The sequence below is a fragment of the Crocodylus porosus genome, unplaced genomic scaffold, assembly GCF_001723895.1.
Source record: "Crocodylus porosus isolate Cpor-Errol unplaced genomic scaffold, CroPor_comp1, whole genome shotgun sequence".
Taxonomy (NCBI): domain Eukaryota; kingdom Metazoa; phylum Chordata; order Crocodylia; family Crocodylidae; genus Crocodylus; species Crocodylus porosus.
The window spans coordinates 28,676,593-28,699,242 of NW_017728914.1; the positions used below are offsets into that span (position 1 = coordinate 28,676,593).

At 46.6% G+C, this 22,650-nt stretch overlaps 1 protein-coding gene across 5 annotated transcripts in view; it reads left to right on the plus strand.

Annotated features, from left to right (window-relative positions):
* Nucleotides 1-22,650, plus strand: part of JADE2 (jade family PHD finger 2) — a 145,518-nt gene that overhangs the window by 102,302 nt on the left and 20,566 nt on the right. For all 5 annotated transcript variants that reach the window (XM_019535093.1, XM_019535088.1, XM_019535091.1 and 2 more), the window contains exons 6-9: nucleotides 4,274-4,485; nucleotides 10,309-10,476; nucleotides 12,012-12,128; nucleotides 18,975-19,436. In XM_019535093.1, coding sequence (XP_019390638.1) covers nucleotides 4,274-4,485; nucleotides 10,309-10,476; nucleotides 12,012-12,128; nucleotides 18,975-19,436 — 959 coding nt within the window. The remainder of the gene's footprint in view (nucleotides 1-4,273; nucleotides 4,486-10,308; nucleotides 10,477-12,011; nucleotides 12,129-18,974; nucleotides 19,437-22,650) is intronic.

The window sequence follows — 22,650 nt, forward strand, 5'->3', positions numbered from 1 at the left end:
GTTGGGGAGGAAAGAAGAGAAATTGAAGCTTCACAGCCTAGGTCCCTGTAGCGTGCACAGCAAGCACACATACAAGGAAACATGTTTCGTGGGAACCAAACCCAAAGAGCAGATTTGGGACATGCATGTTGTGCTGAAGGCAGATCTGGAGACCTCCTGCAATGCCTCATAGTTGGACACCTCCTCTGCCTCCCGGCTCTCCTAAAGTCCTTCTTCTCCCAAGGGGTGCTTAGTTTGGTTGGATGCATGATCCCTGTGCCTCCTGGCCTACCATGAAGGATAGAGCTTCCACCGGCTTAGTTTCTAAAGCATCATTCCTTTGGGAGGTTGGGGTTTCTGCCTTCCCAGAGGGGGAAGCGACACTGGGCTTACTTATAGTGCATACAGTAGCAACAATCAGAACCTGGCTCCTTGTTCATCATTCCTCAAGTGAGAATATCAACCCTGTGTACAACACGGGCAGCGTTTGAATAGGGTCAGATTTTTTTGCTTTTTGTTATTTTGCTGGCCACTGGCTCTACAGCCAGCAGTTTTCTCAGCCAGAAAGACATCAATTTTATGAATGGAGCTTAATAGCAGTAACTTTATATGACGCAGAAGCAGATAAACAGAGCACAAATGCAAAAAAGAACTTCACCCTTAGGCCCCATTCTTTAGCGATTCATAAGCGATTAATGGTTTCATACCCATCAACTACCGTTGTCGCTTCAAGAGGTTCTGAGTAGGCTGAAGGGAACTTGGCAAACGAATTTCTAATGTGATTGCATCTAAAAGGAGTGTGTGTGTGTGTGTGTGTAACTATACAACAAACATATAACAAGTGATGAGCGAGCCAGCATTCATTACAGGTAAAGGTGTCCTGTTTACAGGCCGATGGGACAGGGCTCCACTGTTTCTTTAATGTCAGCGTGAGGAGGAGGTGATGTGCTCAGCACCCTGCTCCAGTGCCCATTGTAGAGGAGACTGGGTGGGCCTCAGGGCTGCAGTAGAAGTGGAAACCCACCACCCTCACCTGGGATCAAATGCAGGTCCTTCCAGGCTGTAGTCCGTCACCCTTCTGCCTGAGCTACACAGCTACAGCATCCATGACAGCTGGGACTTGTAAAGTTTATGTACTCTTCAAAGGCCAAATACTTCTCTTGAACACATGTCCAGGACTCCCGATGGAATAAGGCTCACTTTCACAACGAAGTGGGATGTTTGGTTCAGACCTATCCTGTGGGTTAAGCTGGCCACGGCAGGATATCGCTATCAATGAAAAATTTACAAGTTGGCATTTCAATAGAGAAATGCACTGAATCAGGAGGTGAGAGATGGGGAAGAATATACAGTTGCAGGTATGAGAAGGTTGTTTCCACTAGGAGTGAAATGGGAACTGTCCAGGTGCCAACATGATCCTGGCCGTGGAGACAGATCAGTTTTATGTTTCTTGTGGAAACCCATCCTCCTTCTCCGTCGATCTTTCTTTTGCTTCGTGATTAACAAATTCTTTGCTCATAATTATTTCTTAGCACAGGGGCTAGTGTAGACACTGTCCCCCAGAAATATAAGGGGCCTTCATGGTGATTTGCATTTCCAAAAGACTTGAAAACCAGAGGGTGAAGGAGCCGACATGATAAGAACTCATTCGAACGATCTCTGGGTTTTTGGTTGCAGCCGTGTTGGTGTAAGGGCATAGGCAGGCAAGGGTTTTTAAGTAAATGTGAGGACTCATTCTCTCATTCCTTAGCATCTCAGATCAGCAGAGACTCCCAATGCCTGACAGAGGATGGTTGTGCCTGAAAGCCTGCTACGGACTTTTCCCCCACTACTCAGTTGGTCTAATAAAAGATATCACATCTCAGAGAACCATGCCTACCTCATTCAAATGATCGGTTGTTAAAGAAACGCTTTTAATTTATAAATACTCATCCTGAATCACTCACCTGGCACCAAAGGGATAGCCCACAGCATTTCAAAAGATAGTGCACTCTCTCTCAAAGTTCCCACAGTGGTGGTCCAGCTCCAAAAATGCAAGCGGATGTGTAAGCTGTGATGCATAGACCTTGGTGACTAGATTGCTGAAGGGTGTGTCAACTAGCTAAATGACTGTTGTTCTTCAAATGCTTCTGAGGCACCCTGCTCCAGATCTGGGTTCCCAAATGATCCTGGATGCATCCATTAGGCTTCCCAGCCATAAAACAGGTACTGTCAGGCATCTTGGGAAGTTGCAGCATAACAACTCAAGCACTTGAAAGAAACCTAACAGAGTATGGTGTTGCCTGTTGTAGATTGTATCTCAGCCTGGTAAAATGCCAGTCCAGATGTTTGCATAAACTTGTCAAGCCATAGTAAAGTCTGCCAGTGGAGCATGTTGGGGAAGATCTCAGACAGCCAGTAGACTTTCCTACTCGAGGAAGGTTTTGCAACATGTTACTGGGTCATTAGGACACTGTGCAAAAGGAAAACATCCTTCAAGCTTTATCAGGAGCGCTTGCCTGGAAGCAGCTGGATGTTTGTCTGAACCAGCAGGGAGCAAAGACCAAGTGCCAGTCCTATCCATGTCCCTGCAAGCTTTGTCATTGTCTTTGGTGGACCCCAAATTTAGCCCTAGGTAAGGACTTCCAGCATAGAAAAGCCATTCACCAAATATTCAAGTATTTACCTTTTTAACTTATCTTCAAGTCTCTTTTTCCCTTCAGTGTTTATAAACTAAGAACTGTCCCCTGCTGTCTAGCAGCAGGGTAGGTAGAAAACCTGTATAACAGGAAATCTGCAGTAATCTACAGAAATGGCCCGAGCCATCACTGTTATTCTGTTGTAAACCCAGTCATTTTGTTATTCTAATTGCAGAAGATTGTGGTGTTTTTCATAAAGAAGGATTCCTACAAAACTGAAGCATCTCAAGTCAAGTTCCTCTGCTGCCATTGTGTCTACCATAGTTTCTTATCAGATCATTATTATCAGATCATTATTATCTTATTATCAGATCATTATTATAAACAAACAGTGCAAAGCTTGATTTGCCTTAGGAGACCTTAAGCATTTCCCTGAAAATCACCTTCACTTCACAGCTAACAAAGAAATACTGCTGGCCTCTGTGTTGTTTTTCCCCCCTTTTTTGGTAAATCTTTGTTCTTCTGCCTACTGGAACCCGGCGCTCCGCCTCTCTGATGCATCTGTTTTTATTTCTTCCTTATTCATCACCTGAAATGACCACTTGCTTTTGTGACGTCCTGGTTGTTGTGCAGATGATTATGTTCTTACAAACAAAGGATTTTTTTTTTCCAGGCATGAGATTAACAAGAAAAGACAGATTCCTAAGCATAAAGATGTTTTTCAGGCACCTGTCCTTTCCACCACACACGGAAAACAGCGACTGAGGGCCATATCCTATTATGAGTCAGTGAGCTAAACTCCCATTGACTTCAGTGCAGTGGTAGAAACTGGCCCACAGGAAAGAGCCTGCGATGAAAGAAGATGAGAGATTGAGTTCCTCGCAACTCCACTCGCCAGTGACATTTCACTGCTGATAGGTGCTGGCAGTAACATCCTCATGGCAGTGGCAGGAAGTGTGGGTGTAACACAGTTACCGGCACACCCACACTTAAGTAAATGGCATCATCCCTATTGCAGTGATGTCCATAAAGGTATGCCTTTGCTCGGTGGGCCTTCACTTCTAGTTGTCACCGACAATGCAAGTCCGGTGGGAATGCAAAGTCAGGCAGCAAACACAAGCCCAGATCTCTCACTCCGTAACTGCCCTCCTGACTGTTCATATTGACCAGAAACAGAAACAAACGTTGTTATCAATTTCAGCCGTTGGCTTTAAATTTACAGTTCTGTTTAATTAGCCTTAAAAGGGTCAATTTTCACAGTCTTAACAATTAAAGCATTGACTTTATGTTGCCAAAGCTTGTCTGAGCCCCCACTGCAGAAGGCATCTTTGCAAGGCTTGAACATTTAAACTGTCAGACCTAATTATCTGCATTGGTTCAGCTGAATGGATTTTTCCCCCTCAGCCAGCAGCAATAGTTTGTTACTGTGTATGAAACATAAACTGCATTCAAAGTTAGAAGCAGTTTTCTGATGCACAGATCTTATCATTGCCACGAATTTACTTAAGTGAAAGCCTAAAATGTCTCTTTTGTGAAATGCAGCCTTGTTCAAAGCCTCTCCAAAGGCAGAGCTCTGCGTACTTCACCCCAGCAGGCAAAATGTCATAGGGACTCTAGGGCTGGGGGCCATTTGCTGCTGTACTGTAAATGTCATTTCCCTATCTCTTGCCTTTCAGAGAAGCCAGAGCTGGATGAGATCACCTTCGAGAGAGTGCTGGAGGAGCTGGAGACAATGTGCTATGAGAACATGAACATTGCCATTGAGACAGAGGAGGGCCTGGGCATCGAGTATGATGAGGATGTTGTATGTGACGTATGCCGATCCCCAGAGGGCGAGGATGGCAACGAGATGGTTTTCTGTGACAAGTGCAATGTCTGCGTGCACCAGGTAAATGGCATCTCCTCTCACATCACGGAGCACTGCTCTCAGCACATTTTGCAGCCTGGAGCATGCACCTGCCTGGGCTAGACGGAAGAAGGACCTGCTTGATGGGCAGCATCCAGAACAGCAGTATGTGGTGCTGGCTTGGGTTCCTTTGGCCTTTCCTGCTGTGCCCCACACCCTGCCCCACTCCTCTGCTACCCACATGATATTTCAGGGGTTTGTCTAGACTTGAGAACCTCCCTTAAATGATTGTGCTCGGGGTGATGACCTCCTGAGGTCCCTTCCAACCCTAACTTCTATGATTAAAACTTAGGTCCTTATTCCAGGGTAGCCCACAACTACTGCCCCTGCTACTCCCCTCAGTGTAGGGAGCCTAAACTACAGGCCACTATGCAAGAGGGGTAGGACCTAGCACTTCCTCTTCCTCACCGTCCCTACCCATTTTTGGGGCTGTGCACACATAAAGGAGCAGAAAGGGATCAAGGAGCTAACTAGGAACTGGAATTCCCCCATGGCCTTCCAGGGCCCCAAAGAGAGAGGAAAGGCTGGCTGCATCCATCCCTATGCCCCTGCCCAGGCATGCATCTAGGCATTCATTCACTCTCTTACACACTGTTCCCAGGGGGCCAAAGAGTGCCTGGCTCTGTTTTGATTTTATCTTCATTCAGCCGGTCTCCCATTGAGTCCTGGTGAGGGCTTTGCCTTGATCACCTCTGGGCAAATGCATGCGGGGACTTCAATTTGGTCAGGACGCATCAAATGTCGACCCCCTCAGCTCAGAGTGGGATGGCTGTGCCTCGTGGCTGCATATGGGACATTCACAGAGTGACACAGTGGGTCTTTGACTCTGATCATGGAAGGGGTTTGTTCTCTTGCCCACCCTTCCTCAGGCTGCTTCCTAACCACTCCCATTCCTCTCCCATGGTCAGTGACATGTTTCAGAGCTCGGTGTCTCCTTGCTCTATCCTCTCCCTCCTATTCTGTTATCTGGTTTTTCGCTTCACCCTTTCCACTTACCGTGCTGCTGTTTTCTCTCCCTCTTCATTTTCACATCTCTCCTCATTAAACTGCTGCCACGGGATCTTTAATGACTGTGAGTGACCAAAATGCAGATGTGGCTACAGAAGGTCTTTTTTTATGCGCTGTGTGTAGTATACCTAATAGTGGACAAAGCAATAGTCTATATACTATCAGCCATGGTCCTGCCTTGGCAGGAGGGATAGACTAATAGATACCCTCCCCCCATCTCCACTCGGGTGCTGGCTGTGTAGCATTATTCTGTGTGTGCAAGGAGCCAGCAGCTTAAGAGACATTCTGTCACCTGACAGGGTTTATATCCCCACCTTATTCTTCTTTGAATGTGGGATTTGATTTTATTTTACTGCCTGAAGAGAAATGTTTTATTTTTAGAATTGAGCGTTAACACTGAGCTCTTGCTTCAGGGAAGGAAGGAATTGGATGGGATACTGTGTGCTCGGGTGTGCTTGCACTCTTCATGCACATGATTTGAAGCAGGGAAGGGTATGTGTGTGGGAGTGGGTCTGAGGAGGGGGAAATTTTCTATTAAAATAGGCCAATTTGCATGTCCCTTGAGATGTTCAGTCTCAGAGACCTCCTTACACAGGTGCTCTTGAAAATTTTTCTACTCATTCTGCGAAGGAAGGAAAACGACTGGTCTGAGCGTGTCAGGTCGGTAATCAGAGCTCAGCGTTCTGTTAATCTGGGGTCGGGTCTGGTGCAAAGAGAAAGTGTCTGATTTCCTTTCCTTTCTGCATTTGGAGGTTCCTCTCACTAAGGGTGGAGACCTGATCCTTCCTGGCAGCTTTAGCATCAGAGCTTCCAGTGAGTGGAGGAGTGCTAAAGATGTTTGTTGCTGATGTAGGTGGGTGTTTGGGATGGTTTTCATCAGTGAATTATATTCCATAGAGCATTAGGACAGTTCAGCATTTTTGTTACAGATCTATGTAGTAACTTCAAGCCTGGACATGACACATACTCCCTGTGCAACACAGTCTGCAGATAGCACATATTCCTTGTGTAACAGAGTCTGGAGATACACACGTTCTCCGTGCAACACAGTCTGGAGACGGCATGCATTCCCTATGCAACACAGGCCCGGATGCAGCACACATTCTCTGTGCAGCACAGGCCTGGAGATAGCATGCATTCCCTGGACGACAGAGGCCTGGAGACAGTGTATATTGCCTGCACAAAACAGACACAGAAGGAAAGGAGGCCAGCTTATGAACCACAGGGGGAAAAGGGCTGGAAGGTCCCCCAGAAAGGAATTTTGTCCAGCCCTGACTTAAACCAGGATCATCCTTGTATAAACCATGTTTGTCTGGTCATCAATTTAGAAAGTCCCATAACGGAGATTCCATAACATTCCCAGGTATCCTGTTCCAGGCTTAACCGCCCGCATTATTAGAAAGCTCCTAATAGCTAACTTTAGCATAAAAGAGGTGACCAGCCTGAGGCAGCAGTTTGCTCTTCAGTGTATGCGGTCCTACCACCTGAAAGCAGAATGTGGCTTCCCAGCACCGTATATTCACACAGACGACCCCACCAGCTTTGCTGGGGTTTTGGTTGTAGCCATGTTGGTCTGAGGACATAGGCAGGCAAGGTTCTTTGAGTAGACGTGATATCTTTTAGTAGACCAACTGAGCAGTTGGAAAAAAGTTCTTAGCAAGCTTTTGGACGCAGTCGCCCTTCATCAGGCATTGGGAGTCTCTGCTGGTCTGAGATGCTACGGACTCATTCTCTTATTCCTTGAACAGCAGAGACTCCCTGTGCGTGAAGAAGGGTGATTGCGCCGGAAAGCTTGTTAAGAACTTTTTTTTGCAAAGCAAGCCAAAGGTGAGTGGGGAAGGAAAGCCAAAGGTGCGCAAGGAAGACGCTCCCTTACTCACCTTTGGTTTTGTTGCCCCCCTGCTTTTTTCACCCCTCCCTTCCCTGCTTTACTTTTTGTTTTCCTAATTTCTACCTATTCACATTCTCACCGACATCCCGCCACACTTTTAGCTGCTCTCATTCCTTGGTGTCTCAGACCAGCAGGGACTCCGTATGTCTGAAGAAGAGTGATTGCGCCCAAAAGCTTGCTAAGAATTTTTTTCCAACTACTCAGTCTGTCTAAGAAAAGATTTCACATCTACTCAAAGACCTGTGCCTGCCCACCAGCTTTGTTGTGTTGCCTCCAGTGAGAAGCTCATCCAACTCACTTCTGTTCAGCTTGGATACGTGTAGCAGCTGACAGCCTACTTCAGACCTATTGAAATAAACAGCTTTTCCACTGATTTCAGTGGGATTTGGATCAGGCCCCAGATCATCAGCCACGTCTTCTGCCAAACCTCTGAGCTATCAGTGATCTCATGTCTACCCTGACTTACAACCCAGGCAGGTGAGTCACACCCTGCCCTGCCTTCTGCCATTGGCATTTTGACTATTCCTCAGGAAATTCCTTGTCCCTGGGCAACCCCCCACAACATACCTGTCGTCTCTCGCTCAGTTCCCACCCCGTGTTCACAAGCAGCAAGTTTCCCACTACTCTGGGACATCTGTGCTTTCCCAGTAGTGCAGGAGTTGTTATATCCAGTTGGCTGTGTTTCCTCTAGTTCCTGCTACATGGCCCATCACATCAGGCAGGCAGGCTGGGCCTATAGCCTATCTTGCCGCCGTTCCAATATTAGTACAGCTTCCCAACCCAGTGCCGGTCCTCCCTACAAAGTGGGTCACAATCATTTTGTGTATGCATTTGGATTGCATGACTCCTCAGGATGAGAGGCAGAAGCTTTGCTAAGACGTGAGGATGGAGTGAGCTGATCTCGGCACAAGCGCCACCACGCTCTTCCATGTGTTTCCCAGTCAGGCAGATCTCAGACACAGATCGACAGAAATGCTGACATCCACTCTGCACAAAAATATATCTTCGCTTAGAGAGCTTACTCACCAGTTAGCTCCTCATCATACCTCCAAACAAGAGATGGCTCATAACTCAGGATTGTGTATTTTTTGTCTGAAATGCCTGGCTGCGATGCTGGCCAGAGAAATGGGAATGCCATGAGGCTGGAAGTTAGAGGCAGTTGACTGGGAATACCTCTCTCCTTCTCTGCCTCTTTCTGTACCTCTGGCCCATTAAATACAAGCTTTTTAAACAGTGAGCTTCCAAGATGAATGAGCAAGGAAGGAGATGGGATATTGGATTTTCTTAAAAAGCACTGATGTAATTGCAGTGATTCACGTACTAACCTACCAGCGAACTACAGCATCTCTCACCTCCCCAGAAGGGGAAGTATCTGGGGAACATTGCAGATTCTGATGCTGCTCAGATCAGAGCATGGCTGTGTCTTTTAGTTAAACTTACTGTGGGGAGGAGGCACAGGCAGGGAGTGTGCAAGAGATACTATGGATTCAGAGTTACAAGGAAGGAAGAAATGATTGTTAATTGGAGAATCACACGCAGTTGCTGATAATTCCTCCTTTTCAACCAGATGTTGAGAACGATCAGTTAGTCAGTGCTTTACCTATTTCATATGTCATGTTGATTTTGTATCTCTCCAGGGTTTTTTCAGCAAAATGTGGTATCGAGTCAAATCCTTAACAGACATTCATATATTAACATCAACTACAATACCTTTATCAACCAGTCTTAGAATCCCATTATGAAAATATTGATAGTCAAACAAGTCCTGTTTTCCATAAACCCATGTTGACTAGGTTATGTTACCCTCCTCTCATTTTTTTATTCAAGTTCCTTATCAGCCATCCCCTTATTTTGCCCAGGATGATTATCAGGTGAGAAGCCTGTAATTAATTAAGTCATCTCATTTACCCTTTTTAAATATGGGCCCCAAGTTTTTTTTCTAGTGCTCTCGAGTGTCTCCACCATTCCAGAACTTCACTGCAAATCAACTTGAATGGTCCAAAGGGCTCCTTATCCAGCTCTTTTAAAATTCTTGAATCCAAATCTTTTTTACCTCCTCGCTTACAAACGTCTACCTGTCATAGTGACTAGCAGCTTCAGTAACTGGTGGTGTAGAAAATATGTGGTGATCATCATCTGATATGACTGCCATCTGGCTTTTTTCCAAGTACAGAAAATAAATGTTTGTTGGACACGTGACTTTTGTGGTTAGGGGAATGGGAATGTCAGGAGGCAGGAAGGCTATTGTTGACAATTCTGCTGTTTTCAGAAATGAACCAGTACCATTGTTAGAATTTCTTTTGTTCCTAATGTACTCTAAAATACTCCTTATTATACTGCTGCTAAGACAGGTTTCATCTTGTACTGTTCTGATTCCTCTGTAAGTTCTCTGCAGTTCTGGGTTTTATATATATATATATATATATATAAACCTAGCTTCCTTATACACAAATGAGACCCAAGCTTACGTGAATGAAAGTTGCTGTTCTTCTGGTAGCTGCATGGGAGTCTGTGGACTTGGTCTGGTACCTGATGGAAAGAGGTCACATCTGAGAATCTGACCGTCACAGCTGCCCCTTCCACTGGTGATGTAAGACAAGGCCTGTGATGGACCGAGGCACATTAGCAGGGCTGCTCGGCATGTCAAGGGCATATTTGTGCGTCAGGTGTGAATCCATATAAAACAGGAAGGAAGGAGTGAAGGAAAGGGGAATTTACCCTTAAACTGGTTGTGCCCCATTGAGGCACTTCTTTATGTCTGCTGTTAATTGTTTTGACAGCTGGATGCCAAGGCAAGGAGGCACCTATTGGGGAATGGTAAATGAGAGAGGCCATCAGTGTATGAGTGCTGCAGTTCTGTTGAAATATAGGCTGTAACTAAAGCCACTTTCCTTGTGTTTGCACAGGCGTGCTATGGGATCCTCAAAGTTCCCATTGGGAACTGGCTTTGTCGAACCTGCGCCCTTGGAGTTCAGCCAAAGTGTTTACTTTGCCCGAAGAGAGGGGGAGCTTTGAAACCCACCCGGAGCGGGACAAAGTGGGTCCACGTTAGCTGTGCCTTATGGATACCTGAAGTAAGTAGTTATCCAGCATGTTCTTAGCTTGGGTGTAGGTTGCAGTTGGACTTCATGTGCCCTGTGTAGTTAACAACCATATGCTGCTGTCACTTGTTTCAGTCATTCAGTGGTAAAGTACAGGTCTTGGGCTGACATTTTCAGACACCTAAAAGAGTTATGCATCCAAATCCCACTGAAAGTGCCTAACCGGCCTATTGCTAAATCTACCTACCTGTCAGTGAAGCTTCTTTGAAAATTGTCACTTTGGAGATTTCCAGGACAGATCTCAGATCTTGCACTAATGGTCTGAGTAGCAAGTCCAAGCTCTGCTCATAAAGCCGAGTTGATGCAAGAGGAAAAATGCCAAGGCAGGATACTGAGCCAACAGCAGTAGAAAGGGAACTATAGGCATCTACTCTTCTGCTGTCTGTACCTACCCTTTTCATATTTGCTTGTATTCCATGAAGAATTTCAGCCTTGTTTATATTATGATGGCAGCATTAATCTCTCAGCCTTACAGAGCAGGCATTTGCCAGGAGGAAGGTACAGATATTTTTTATTAACAGTGACCTGACAGTGTATTAATCACAGCCCCACCTGGACAGCGAGGTACGCATTGCGTGCATGCAGGGCGCGCTGCATTTCTCTTGCAGGCAGCACATGTGTTTCTTTAAGCAAAAATGATTTGCAGAGTGTATTTTGGAGCAATTTTCCAGGTGTTACTTCATCCCCCTTTGGCAGGGAGTGCAAATAGAACAGACATGCCAACATTTATTAGAGAAATAAAAACGTGAAATAAAACTTGAATGTAGGGGAATGGATAAAAAAAAAATACATAAATATATTTAATACAGAAGTAGGTATGTGTAATTCTTTAACCATAACAACAGTGGCTCAGCCATAAGTCTTGTTGCACAGCTGCACAGGGCATAAGGGGGCATAAGGAATTCCCCTCTTCAGTAAGTTGTCATAGCCAAGCCCGTTCATGGAAAAGACCAGCCATTTTTGGGCTGGGTGGAAGATGGACAGTCAAGGGCTGAAATTCAGTGGGTCTTCAGATTCACTCTGTCCCTGCCTGCCAGCTCAAGTCTGGCTTAAGCCTGGCAGTCAGTACAGAACATAGTTAGCTACTCCTGCAAGATGCTCCCCCTGGAATAAACTAGATCGTGACCCTCAGGATCACTCCCACGTACCTGCCTTGCTTCTAGGGTGTTGGCTGGATAGGTAGCCAGTCCAGCCATTTGCACCCAGCCAGAAACAATAGATGTGCCCAGCCACAAGCTGGGTGAGGGAGGCTATTGTTACACTCCCATTGGTGGTAGATAGCAGCGTCTGGCCCAGCAAAGGTGGTATTTGTCCGTTCCCTCCACGCCAGGAACTGTTCCATCCATTTCACGCACCTCTGTAGCAGAGGATTTTCCAAATACAGGTGATCCTAGAGGTGACTTTTCAAAAATGCTTCTCCTGTCCTGACCATGAGTTGATCTTTGCATTAGCTTAACAAAGATGCATGATGGCAAGCAATACTAACATAAGCCGTTTGTTGTGGCCAGGTGAGCATCGGATGCCCGGAGAAAATGGAACCCATTACAAAGATCTCGCATATCCCAGCCAGCAGATGGGCTCTGTCCTGCAGTCTCTGTAAGGAATGCACGGGCACATGTATCCAGGTATGAATCAACTTAGAAAGCTCGATGGACACATTTGGTCTCTCACATGCTTTGGAGGGCAAGGTTTGACCCGAGTGTGGGAACAAGTGTCTGAGTGACAGGTGCCAGAGGTAATGGCAAGGTGCCCAGGAGCCGATCAGGCACCACCATGTGTTGTTGTTTGTAAGTTTTTAATAAATTAACTGCTGTGAATCTAGATTAACTTTCTTTGCGTAACATGAGGATGTTGCTGTAGTGATACTGTAATTACAGGGACTGAAAACGACACTGGTCTGAAATCAGAAACCTGCTACAGCGTGCCTAGGACTCTCTGCCAAAAACAAGGGACCTGTGAGCTTTTATGCCTCAAGATTTCACATACCCATAGCGCTAGACACAGAGCAGTTCTTCATTGGAAAGCCACGATTTGAAATCTGCACTTGATTTTAAACGTATCAGCTCACAAATTGGCATACTTAACATTTACTACACCCCGACTTTTTACCTGCTCTTTTTATCTCACCTCAGCAAATCGCAGCAGGTCTCCTATTTACTATCCTTCCTGCAGCCACGTTACTAAGTTTTCCTTGTGGGAAGACTCAGGTATCACAAAAAAACTGCGCTTTGACAAGGCACTGACAGTGATGCAATCCTGCGGCACCTCCCCTCCACCTTTGCAAAGAGCCCTGACTACAGGGGAAATGTACGGCGATGGGACAGAATTTTTGGAGTTACGTGTCCGCACCGCTGCATCCCTCAGAGCCCAGTTACAGGTAGCTCCTTCCACTTCACCTCACTTTGATGTTTGGGAGGGTGCCACAAGGGCAGGCCAGAGGGAGAGCAAGGGAGAAGCTGGTGGATCTCCTGCTATGCGCTACCAACTTCAGAGCTGCTGTGACAACCACGGAGTAACTCTTTAGCTTCCTGAATTGAGGGGAAGTTCCTACCCTTGTGCCAAGTCCAGGAACTCAGGTCTAATGCAGAGGTAGAACTTGGCCCCTCTACATGACATAGCAACGCTATGTAGATGACAGGGAGTAACTGGCTGATTGAAGAATGGTGATATAGCCTGAACTGGCAGAGAAAGCTGCAAGCCTCCACGGTGTTTATGAACTGCACTGATTTTCATACTTTAAAGGGAGCTGTTGAAAAGCAATCCTTTTAGCTCCAAATGAGATCTCACAATGTTTCTTTAAATCTCTAGCCTTGACTCACTTCATTCTGATGGCTCTGGGTGGATCTGCTTATTCGCCCTGCCAGATGGAGATACTGTGTCATAATGGCAATTGCTTTCAAAGAACGGAAGGGCAGGGAAACGAGTCAAATAGACTTGGCAGCATCAAAAAGACTTCAGATTCTCTAAGTCTTCATCCTCTTAGCACAGGCATCACACGTTTGCTGTGAGAACCTTTGGATTGAATGGATTTGCATTAAAGGTCACCTGAAATGGAACCCAGTGTTTTATTGTCTCACGTGCTGACAATTTACCCTTTATAAGCCTTCATAAGATTGCCACTGGAATGGCTGACCGTGCCACCCTAACTCTCGCAGGACATTTCTGCTGAAAGGGAGAGGAGTAAGCAGCCAGTGACTTTATTTAAGGCTTTATGGGTAACTAAGCAGCAGGCTGACCTACAGAGGTAAATAAGCAAAGGGTCTTCCACTCTTATCAGAAGTACAAAGCTCTGTGTTTGCAAAAGTGTATATTTATGCCACATGTTTCTGATCTGTGTCTGTTGATGCAGGTGTAATGTAACCATCTCTGTCAGCAGTCCAGGTTTACAGCAGCTTTAGGGAGAGAGAGAATCTTTTCGCTAAAGCACTTAGCGCAAACTCCCGACAATGGCAAGTAAATGTTTATGGTGCGGACAGGTCTATTACACCTGGATTGTTAGAAAGAGCTCATCTCAGCAGCTTCCAGTGCTGGCTTTTCCAAGTGCCCAGTCTGACTTGGTTTCATTGAACCAGCAGACTGAGACTGTGAAGGGTGAATCATCCCTTAAGGAGAAGAGGGCTTGTGTTTCAGAGAAGGAAGGTGGGGGACATTCCTATTTTCTACTGACACACAGAACCAAAACTTCATTTTAAGAGATGGAGACATATCCCTTAATGTGCACACAGTTACGGTGTGTACAAGTGGAGTGAATGTACACGCCGATTGCAACGCAGCACCCAACTAGCTGCACACAACTCCGTGCACCCAATTTGAACTTGTAGCTGCACCCACCTCCCTGGGCACCAAGGGAGTTTACTCCGGGTAGCCTGTCAGGTATGACCACCAGCAGAATGGAAACCAGCAAGCAGAGCAGGGAGATGAGCAGGAGGGGCTGACCTTGCTTCATGTGCATCATTATTTCCTCCTTGTTTTTCTTTCAGAAAGACTTGCGGTCAGCCCCTCAGCTAGTGTAAATCACTACTGTTCAGTTAAATGCAATGCTGACAAGATGGCTATGTATAAGAGCTGTTTTCCAGGCTTCTACTCTGGGGAAATCATGACTTCATAGTAGTTGTTGTGGTTAGACGTGAGATGGTGCCAGAAGGAGCCTGGCCTCCTGGAGTTGTCTTGTTTACATTGCTGAACCAGCAAAGACAGTCCAAGGAAGTGTACTGATGATGTGCCCCCGAGGCGCTGAGAATACAGTGTACCAGCACCGAAGAGACGGAGCCGTGCAGCCAGGCTGGTGAAAGCAGAAGCCGCTGAAGCGTCAGACTGTTGCTGGCAGAGCGCACCATTGCCCTTCTGTGAGAGGGCAGAATGCCAGTTCTCCATCAGCTGGCAGACCTTGGCCCCTCTGAAGACATCATCTCTTGATATTATTATCTTTTTACCCTCCTTTTTTAGGGAAATGACTCAGGTCCTGGGAAGGTGTCGTCTGCCATTTAAATAGCTCTGTAATGTTTTCAGTTTGGTTTTAGGCCTGAGAACAGTATGGAGTCCTTGCTGGGATCTTCTTGCTAATGGCTAAAAGTGAGGAGTCGCACCTCGGACTGGCTGAGTAGATAAGAGGCCAGCATTTTTTGCAGATTCTGCGTGAAGTCAAAACCAGAGTGCTGGGAGGGAGTGAAGACCATTTGGTCACTAGAGAGCAACATTCATTGCCTGGAGAATTACAGCTCATTGTGGAAACTTTTCCCAAAGTTCAAAGCAGAGAAGTCCTTTAGCTCCAGGCCTGCTTAGATTGGAACTGTTCAGTGCTGAAGACGTGCAGGGGTCGGGGAAACAGGTGTCGTGTGTGCTCTCCAGGATGCCAGCCATCCTACTTCTCCCTGCCAGCCAGTAAGAAACCAACAACCCAGCCCAGAGCTAGGACATTTCTGATACAGGAGAGCCCCTCATGCAAAGGAGGTGACATCCAGATCATTTTTGGCAACTAGGAATACCATGGCCCATTTCATAAGATCACAGAGGTATCTGCCCTAGGGTCCTGGCAAGATTTCAGCTTTGGTAATGACATTCGTTCTCTCTAAATTTTCCCTCCTGTTCCGCTGGATTTTGCATTGACTTCACCTCCTGCTCCAAATCTGCTGGGTAGCATTGCCGTGAGCTGTTAAACAGCTGTTGCATTCCACCGCCACTGGTGAGTGATATAATCCCCGTATCTTCACTCCACAGTGAACCAACTAATGAGCAGGCCAAATTTACCTCTGGTGCAACTCCACTGACTTCCTTGGCCTTACATCCAAGTGCAGATGAACTCCACGTCCAGCCACCCATGCAAGTATTGTGAGAGCCCAGGAGCTGCCCCAGTCTCTCGTGTCCCAGCTCGTTCTGCTTGTCAGACTCCTGTCTTCCCTGAAGAGCAGGCTCGTTCCATTGGCATTCTGTGCTCATGAGAGATTTGATGGATCAATATGTTTTTATTGTCAGTTTATGCAAGGTCCTTTGGTAGCTGCTGCTGAACAGGTACCTTTCATTGTTGCCCTGTCAGCTGAGCTTGCTAATTATTTTCTATTTGCATTTTGGGCACGGTCTCTGACAACTGCTACTTGCCATCTGTCGGAGGAGAAATCCAGGATGAGTGTCAGTCTGTTTGTTTTCTTTCTAAGGTAGTGCAGATTATCTTTCCTGTGTAAAGGGCGAGCTGTAGTCTGTTGTTCTGGCAAAAGCCACAGACACTTTAATAATGATATTAATACTGTTAGTGACGTAAATAGGCAAGAGGAAGGCAACGCTGATGCATGTGTTTTATTAACTTAAATAGTTCACTGGAGCCAGTAAGTTCTTGTTGTCCACTTTTGCTACAGCACAGTAGCTATTTATGCACATAACAGCATAAAGGATCTTCCCAATGATTTAGTTTAAAGTACCCCCAGATGTTATGCCAATACAGAAACAATTGACTACATCAGTAGCTAGATAGCTCTATGCAGTAAAATTACCATGTTGGCAACCAGACAAGAAAACTCAATCAAGGAAACATACAGTTGGCAAAGACCTCCTGTCTTAAAGTGCCATTAGAGTCAGGAAAGTGACTCCAGCGAATGACACTGCATTTCCTCGTTGTATTTATTTTCTAAGAGACTTTCACATCACATGTGTGCAGCTTAAAAGCCAAAAGGTGATGTGCTGGCTCTACCGAATAAATCAGGAGGCTGGAAATCAAGTTGTGCTCTCTCTGCCCCCTCCATTGTTACCAGAAATAACGAGGCTGCTTTCTGCACTCAGCTGGCACTTCTGTGACACCAGCTTCCTCTGCAGTAGCAACAATGGTAGCCATGAAAACATCACTTCTGACCAACTGCTTCTACATGGTGGGACCTGAGATACCGGTGTTAGTTCTCACCATAAGTACAGGGAAATGTGGTGATGTCCCTATTACCAGAATTGGCTTATCTGGATACATAGTGACACAATCAGAAACAAAGTACAAATGAGCTTACTTAATTGGGGTAAGGAATGGAGGGGCTGGGTGGCAGAAGGAGCTAATGCATCGTTTGCCTTTCACTTCTGGAGACATGGTTTCAAATGTGGTGTGGAGCGCGACCAGGTGAGCGCTAGGATCACAGTCTGATCACTGATGGATATTTGTGGTCATCTCAGCATTGGCAAACTCCGAGATCCACTCTGGCATGTTACCGCAGTTCTGGCACACTTGGCAGCTGCTGTTTGCCAGAGAGAGCGAATGCTGAGAATCAGCAGGAGGACGTACGGGTCAGGACCGAGCAGGGCTTGATCTGAAGCCCGTTGAAGTCCTTATGAATCTTCCCACTGGTTTCAGTGAGAGTCTCAGCGTGAATTCTCTCTGGCATGCAGGTCTATGTGAGCAGCAAATGTGCTGTGCGCCATGCCTGGCCCAGGACAAAGTAATCCCTGGCTTTCACCATCACTGGTGAATTCATAAACAAAGTAAAGGGAAAATAGCTAAAAACAGCAACGTGGAAAGCTTGTGCTTAGTGACTTAATCACAGGGCACGAATCCAAGGCTGATGGACAAAGACATAGAAGTAATGAAGCTTTGCACTCCTAGTGCAACTTGAAGTGTTTTTCTGCTTGAGCCTGACAACCTACTGCAGCCCTCCCCCAAAAGGAGCTGCGTTCCGAATTGTTTATCAGCAGCCTTCAGGAAATATCACACATTTTAATGTGGTCATTCATGCTGGAACTGCTCATTTTTTCTCCCCACAAGAACAATGTTATATAAGCTGCTAAATGTGGTGTCTACAGTAATAAGCCGCTTAGAATGGCTCGTTATTGCAGTTTAACTGGTCATTACCAGCTGGAATAAACTGATTTCTTATGGGTTATGGTTTAAATAACTACCTGACACTCTGAGCCATTAAAAAAGAGTTAATGAATAGAGGGTGAGAATGTTCTGAAATGTGTACAGCCAGTGAGTGTGCTTTCTGCAAGAGGAAATCATTTTTTTAACTTTTGCTGCCTGTGGAATCCAGAGTAATTTAACCTTGGGGGAATTTAGGGAACTTGCTTTAAATCCTGATCTCAACTAACTTTTTTGACCACAAGTTAGCCACTGCCCCAGTTTCCTCCATTAATGGTGATGATGCCTGTTGTAGATAAGCTGAGTGTCCCTTTTTTCCCTCTTTTTACTCTTTTTAATGAAACTAATTAGAGGCTATGGAATTTCAAAGGGAGACTCACTTTTTAATAAGGGCATTATGCTTCAGGAGCATTGGAAGCTCCTGAGATTCCAGTTTTATTCATGAACTTCAACCCCCTTGATAGGCTTCAAATAAATTCAGTGTGGTGGGTTTTAGGTTTTTAAAAAAGAAAAAAGTAATATAATTCCTGGGGGAATTTGCGGGGAGAGATAAGTTAATTCTTGTATCAGGAGAGACCTGTTTGCCAACAACAGTCATTTTATCATTACAGTGGTCCACAATACTGACAGCAGTATTGGACATACCCTTTGAAACATACTTATTTCATAGAAGCAAAAGAGGCATGATCTCAACATGGAGGATGAGAAAGATTTTAGGACTGAAATTAAAAGGAGCTAAATGGATGTAGCAGTCTGATGAAGACTGGGTTTCTTCTGCTAGGACATTTCTGATAATGGTGACTGGCTTTGCACTTGAGATTTGGGAAGTGCAGTCATTTCCCATAGGGGTATCTGGTTTTTGCAGTGTCAAGTTCTTATTCCTTGACACCGTCAAGCAGCCAGGTGCCCTAAAGTAACTTGCAGTCAGTTACTGCATTAGATATGCCACATTCATGCTTTTTATAGGCAAGCCAGGCTCTCACATCTTGTGAGCCTTTCGCAGTGGCCAAGTATCACTGCGGTCAGTGATAGCCTGTGTACGGCCGTTTAACAGGAGCGAGCACGTGTCCAGTCCTTCAGTGTACCAATAAAAAAATAATGACAGTGAGTGAAATAATCCAAGTCCTTTGCTTTGTCTTCCCTCCAGTGCTCCATGCCCGCCTGCATCACTGCATTCCACGTCACGTGCGCCTTTGATCACAATCTCGACATGCGGACTATTTTAGCGGAGAATGATGAAGTGAAGTTTAAGTCCTTCTGCCTTGAGCACAGCAGTGGTGCCACTAAGCCCCCAGACGAGGCACGGACTGAACCCGACCAAGCCCAGCTGGACTTAGAAAAGGTCACGCTACGGAAACAGAAGCTCCAGCAGTTGGAAGAGGATTTCTATGAACTTGTGAAGCCCTCAGAGGTGGCTGAGAACCTCGACATAAGCGAGTCGCTGGTGGATTTTGTGTACCAGTACTGGAAGCTGAAGAGAAAGGCTAATTCCAACAAACCGCTGCTGACACCCAAAACAGATGAAGTGGACAACTTGGCTCAGCAGGAACAGGATGTGCTCTACAGACGCTTAAAGCTCTTCACACATCTCAGGCAAGACCTAGAGAGGGTGAGTACACCTTCTGCTACCCTGATTCTCTCCCAGTCACCCAGACACTTCTAGCAGGCAGCTGCTGGGAAAAGCCATCTTCATCTCTGTCGACCTGGTTAGCTTTTCCACAGGGTCTGGCCACTGTAAGTACTCTTCTGAGACTCGTCTGCTCTGCCCTGTCTGTTTGCTCTCGGTACCTGAAGCTCTGTGTAAAGCAACTAGTGTGTTATCAAAGAAAGGAACAGAAACCCCCCCCAGACCTTCACTCTTTTTTCTCCTCATGCATAAGCACAGGAATATTTTCTTTTTAAAGTGTGCCAGATGTCACAGTCATACTGTTTCCCTGCTCCAGCTCAGGTCCTAACGGATATGTGCCTTCATCACAGGATGCCAGCACAGCTGAAATGAGTTCCTGTGAGTCCCAGCAGTGACATCAATGACTGAATGTGCATTGAGTTTAACCTCTGTTCCCCGCTCCAGAGGGGAGCCCTCTCGCACAGGGGAGAGACCCACTGCCAAGGCAGCACAGCCACCTGTGCTGTGCCCGCTCTGGGAATAAAGGGCCATTAACCGGACAGGGAGCCAGACTGTGCCGCTAGCTGAGTGTCAGTTCCACCCCATTCACCAGCTTGAAAACCACGTTAGACACAGAAATGGAATTTGAGTATTTTTTCAAAAGCAAATAGTAAAGACAAATCCAGTGGCATGAGTGAAACATGGGGCCAATGGATGTGATGCTCTTATGTGGGGTACAGATCACCTCCTCTGGGATGCTGCTGTGTGATCAGAGCCCTGTGGCACACACAGGCACATCACAGTGAGTGGTGCCCAGAAAGGTTTGCTGCACCGCAGGCCACCGCCAGGACAGTCCTCCACTTGGCCCGTGTCCCCGAGGGCACCACACTGGCTGAAGGAAGAATCAATGTCAGCAGAGTTACAATAATAAACTTTTGTGACGGTTCTTGCACTGAATGCCGCCTGCTCGCCCCTGCTGCATTGGCTTCTGGCTCTGTGCATGTAAGCAGGCAGTAAAGAGAAATATGTAAGAGAGGGGATCTCTGAAACACCACGCTGCCAGTGCCCTTTGTGTTTTGTCAGTCTCATTTGCCTGAAAGGAGCTAGCAGGACTTAGGGGGAAGCAGAGGCCATTTGGGAGAGGGGCTGGGTACTGTGCAGAAGAGACAAAAGCAAGAGGGAAGGAAGCAATACAGCATGCGTCGTGAAACACAAAACTGGGGGGAGAGGGCTGCGAAACACCATTGTCGCAGGAAGGAACGGTGCACAGGACCTCACGTCAGCGAGTCATGGAAACCCCTCTGAGCTCATAGGGGCCTTGCCTGTGTACAAGCAGGGCAGAGGCACTGCTAGAGGTCCTCTCTGCTCCTGGCAGGGATCATGGCGGGTGTCTGTGGCTCTGGAGGGAGGCTGAGAGGGAGAGTTTGTTTCTGCCGCTCTTGCCTTGCCACCTCCTCTGACCACCTGCCTTCCCTGCTGCTCCTGCTGGCACGGTGGGAGCACTCGACTCCTGCCAACAGCCAGGCCCCTCCAGCAGCGCTGCCAGCGCTGTCCCCTCTGCCTGACCAGCGGCAGAGGAGACCCTTGGCCCCAGCTGAGGTTGAGCAGAGAGCACGGCAGCCAGGCCTGCCGATGCCTTCCTTGTCTTTCAGAGCTGTTGTAAGACCCGTGTTAATCAGGTACGTTTAGCTCCTCAGAATAAAGGCCCTACAGAAAGGCGCGTGCTTATTGTAGGACAGGAAATATTTTAGCCTTGGGCTGTGCCCCTGCAATGCATCAGGATTTCTCTGTTACCCGGACTGGGATTTTAAAGAAGGAGCATTCAGCATGACTCGCTAATGCTTTCCAGGAATGCGAGGCCCGCAGAGCCTCTCTGTTTCACTGACATGAAAGCCCAGTCACCCAGAAACTTAGCACAACCTTGTGCAGTCCAAACCAAGCTGTTTGCTTGTGGTGTCAAGGCACTGGCTTCAGTCACTCTGCCGTCCCTGCTCCGCGCATTGGGAAAGCCTCGCCCTGCCTAGAGACCTTCCACTGGATGCAGATGTCTGCAGTCAGGTTTCTTGTCTGTGACAGTGGCAACCCTTCTGTCTCCTTGCCGAAGTCCCCTTCGCTGCCTACCCCAGCCTCCCTTGTCCCTGCCTTTACTGTTTCATGGTTAAATCAGTGTAACACCCTTTCTGCTGGAATCCCCCTCCCCTGTTCCTGTCTATTCCTGTGTCTCTGCTGTAGGAGTTCCAGTAAGACATTTTTAGCTTATTCCACAAGCTTGCTGTCTCAGATCAGCTGCAGAAAAAAAGCTGTATGCTTCCAGGAGTGTCATATCAACATCTGAGACTGCTTGGGTACGAGGGAATGGGGGTTGTTTAGCAATGTAAATGTGTAAATATCAGCAGTCTCTAAGCAGAGGGCAAATGATGTTTTCTTCTAGGAATACAAAATCAGAGAGGAAAAATATTGCCAAACATTTTGATAGAAAAGTTGCCAGAGGGAACGGTTTCCTTTGTAAAGAAATGTTAGTTTGATGCTTGGTTCCATCCAGAACAGAAAGAAGGGGACATGGTAAAGCATACAGCATTTGAATCACTCCTTTGCATCTTCATGTAAGGAACTGTAACAAGAAAGAGCGACTTTCCCTCCTGCAGAAGTAAGTGCTTCCAAATTGTTCTGAAGGAGAACGTAACCTCCAGCATAACCTTCTCCTAGGACCCTAGGTGTTCAGATGCATGAGCCTGTCACTCAGAACCGGGGTCTGGCAGTAAGGTCTATCCCATGTCAACTCCAAAAAGATGCAGCTCAGACAAGATCCATAGAGCCGATAGAAGAGCTGGTTAGAGAGCAAGGCATGTGTAACTGCTCTGCAGGGAAGAAGGAGACAACAGGACTACCTGCAATCCTGGAAGGGCATGAGCATGCCAGAGAGCAAAGCAATATTTGAGTTGCTGCAGGAGGATCTGTTAGAATAACACGGTCCAATTTAGGAAGAAGGTTATGCTGATTATCAAGCCTGGCAAGCGATAGCTCCTGGATTGCAGAATTGTCTGCTCGAGAGAAATAACGGATGCCCCATTGACTGGGACAAACTGTTAGAAAATGTACGGCAGGCACTAACCCTGCTTGCGCGGGGCACGGACTTGCTGGTTACACAAGTCGGCTCCGTTCCTGGGATCCTGCTTTCTCTCTCTATCTGTATTTAACTAGTTTTTTTTAAGATTGA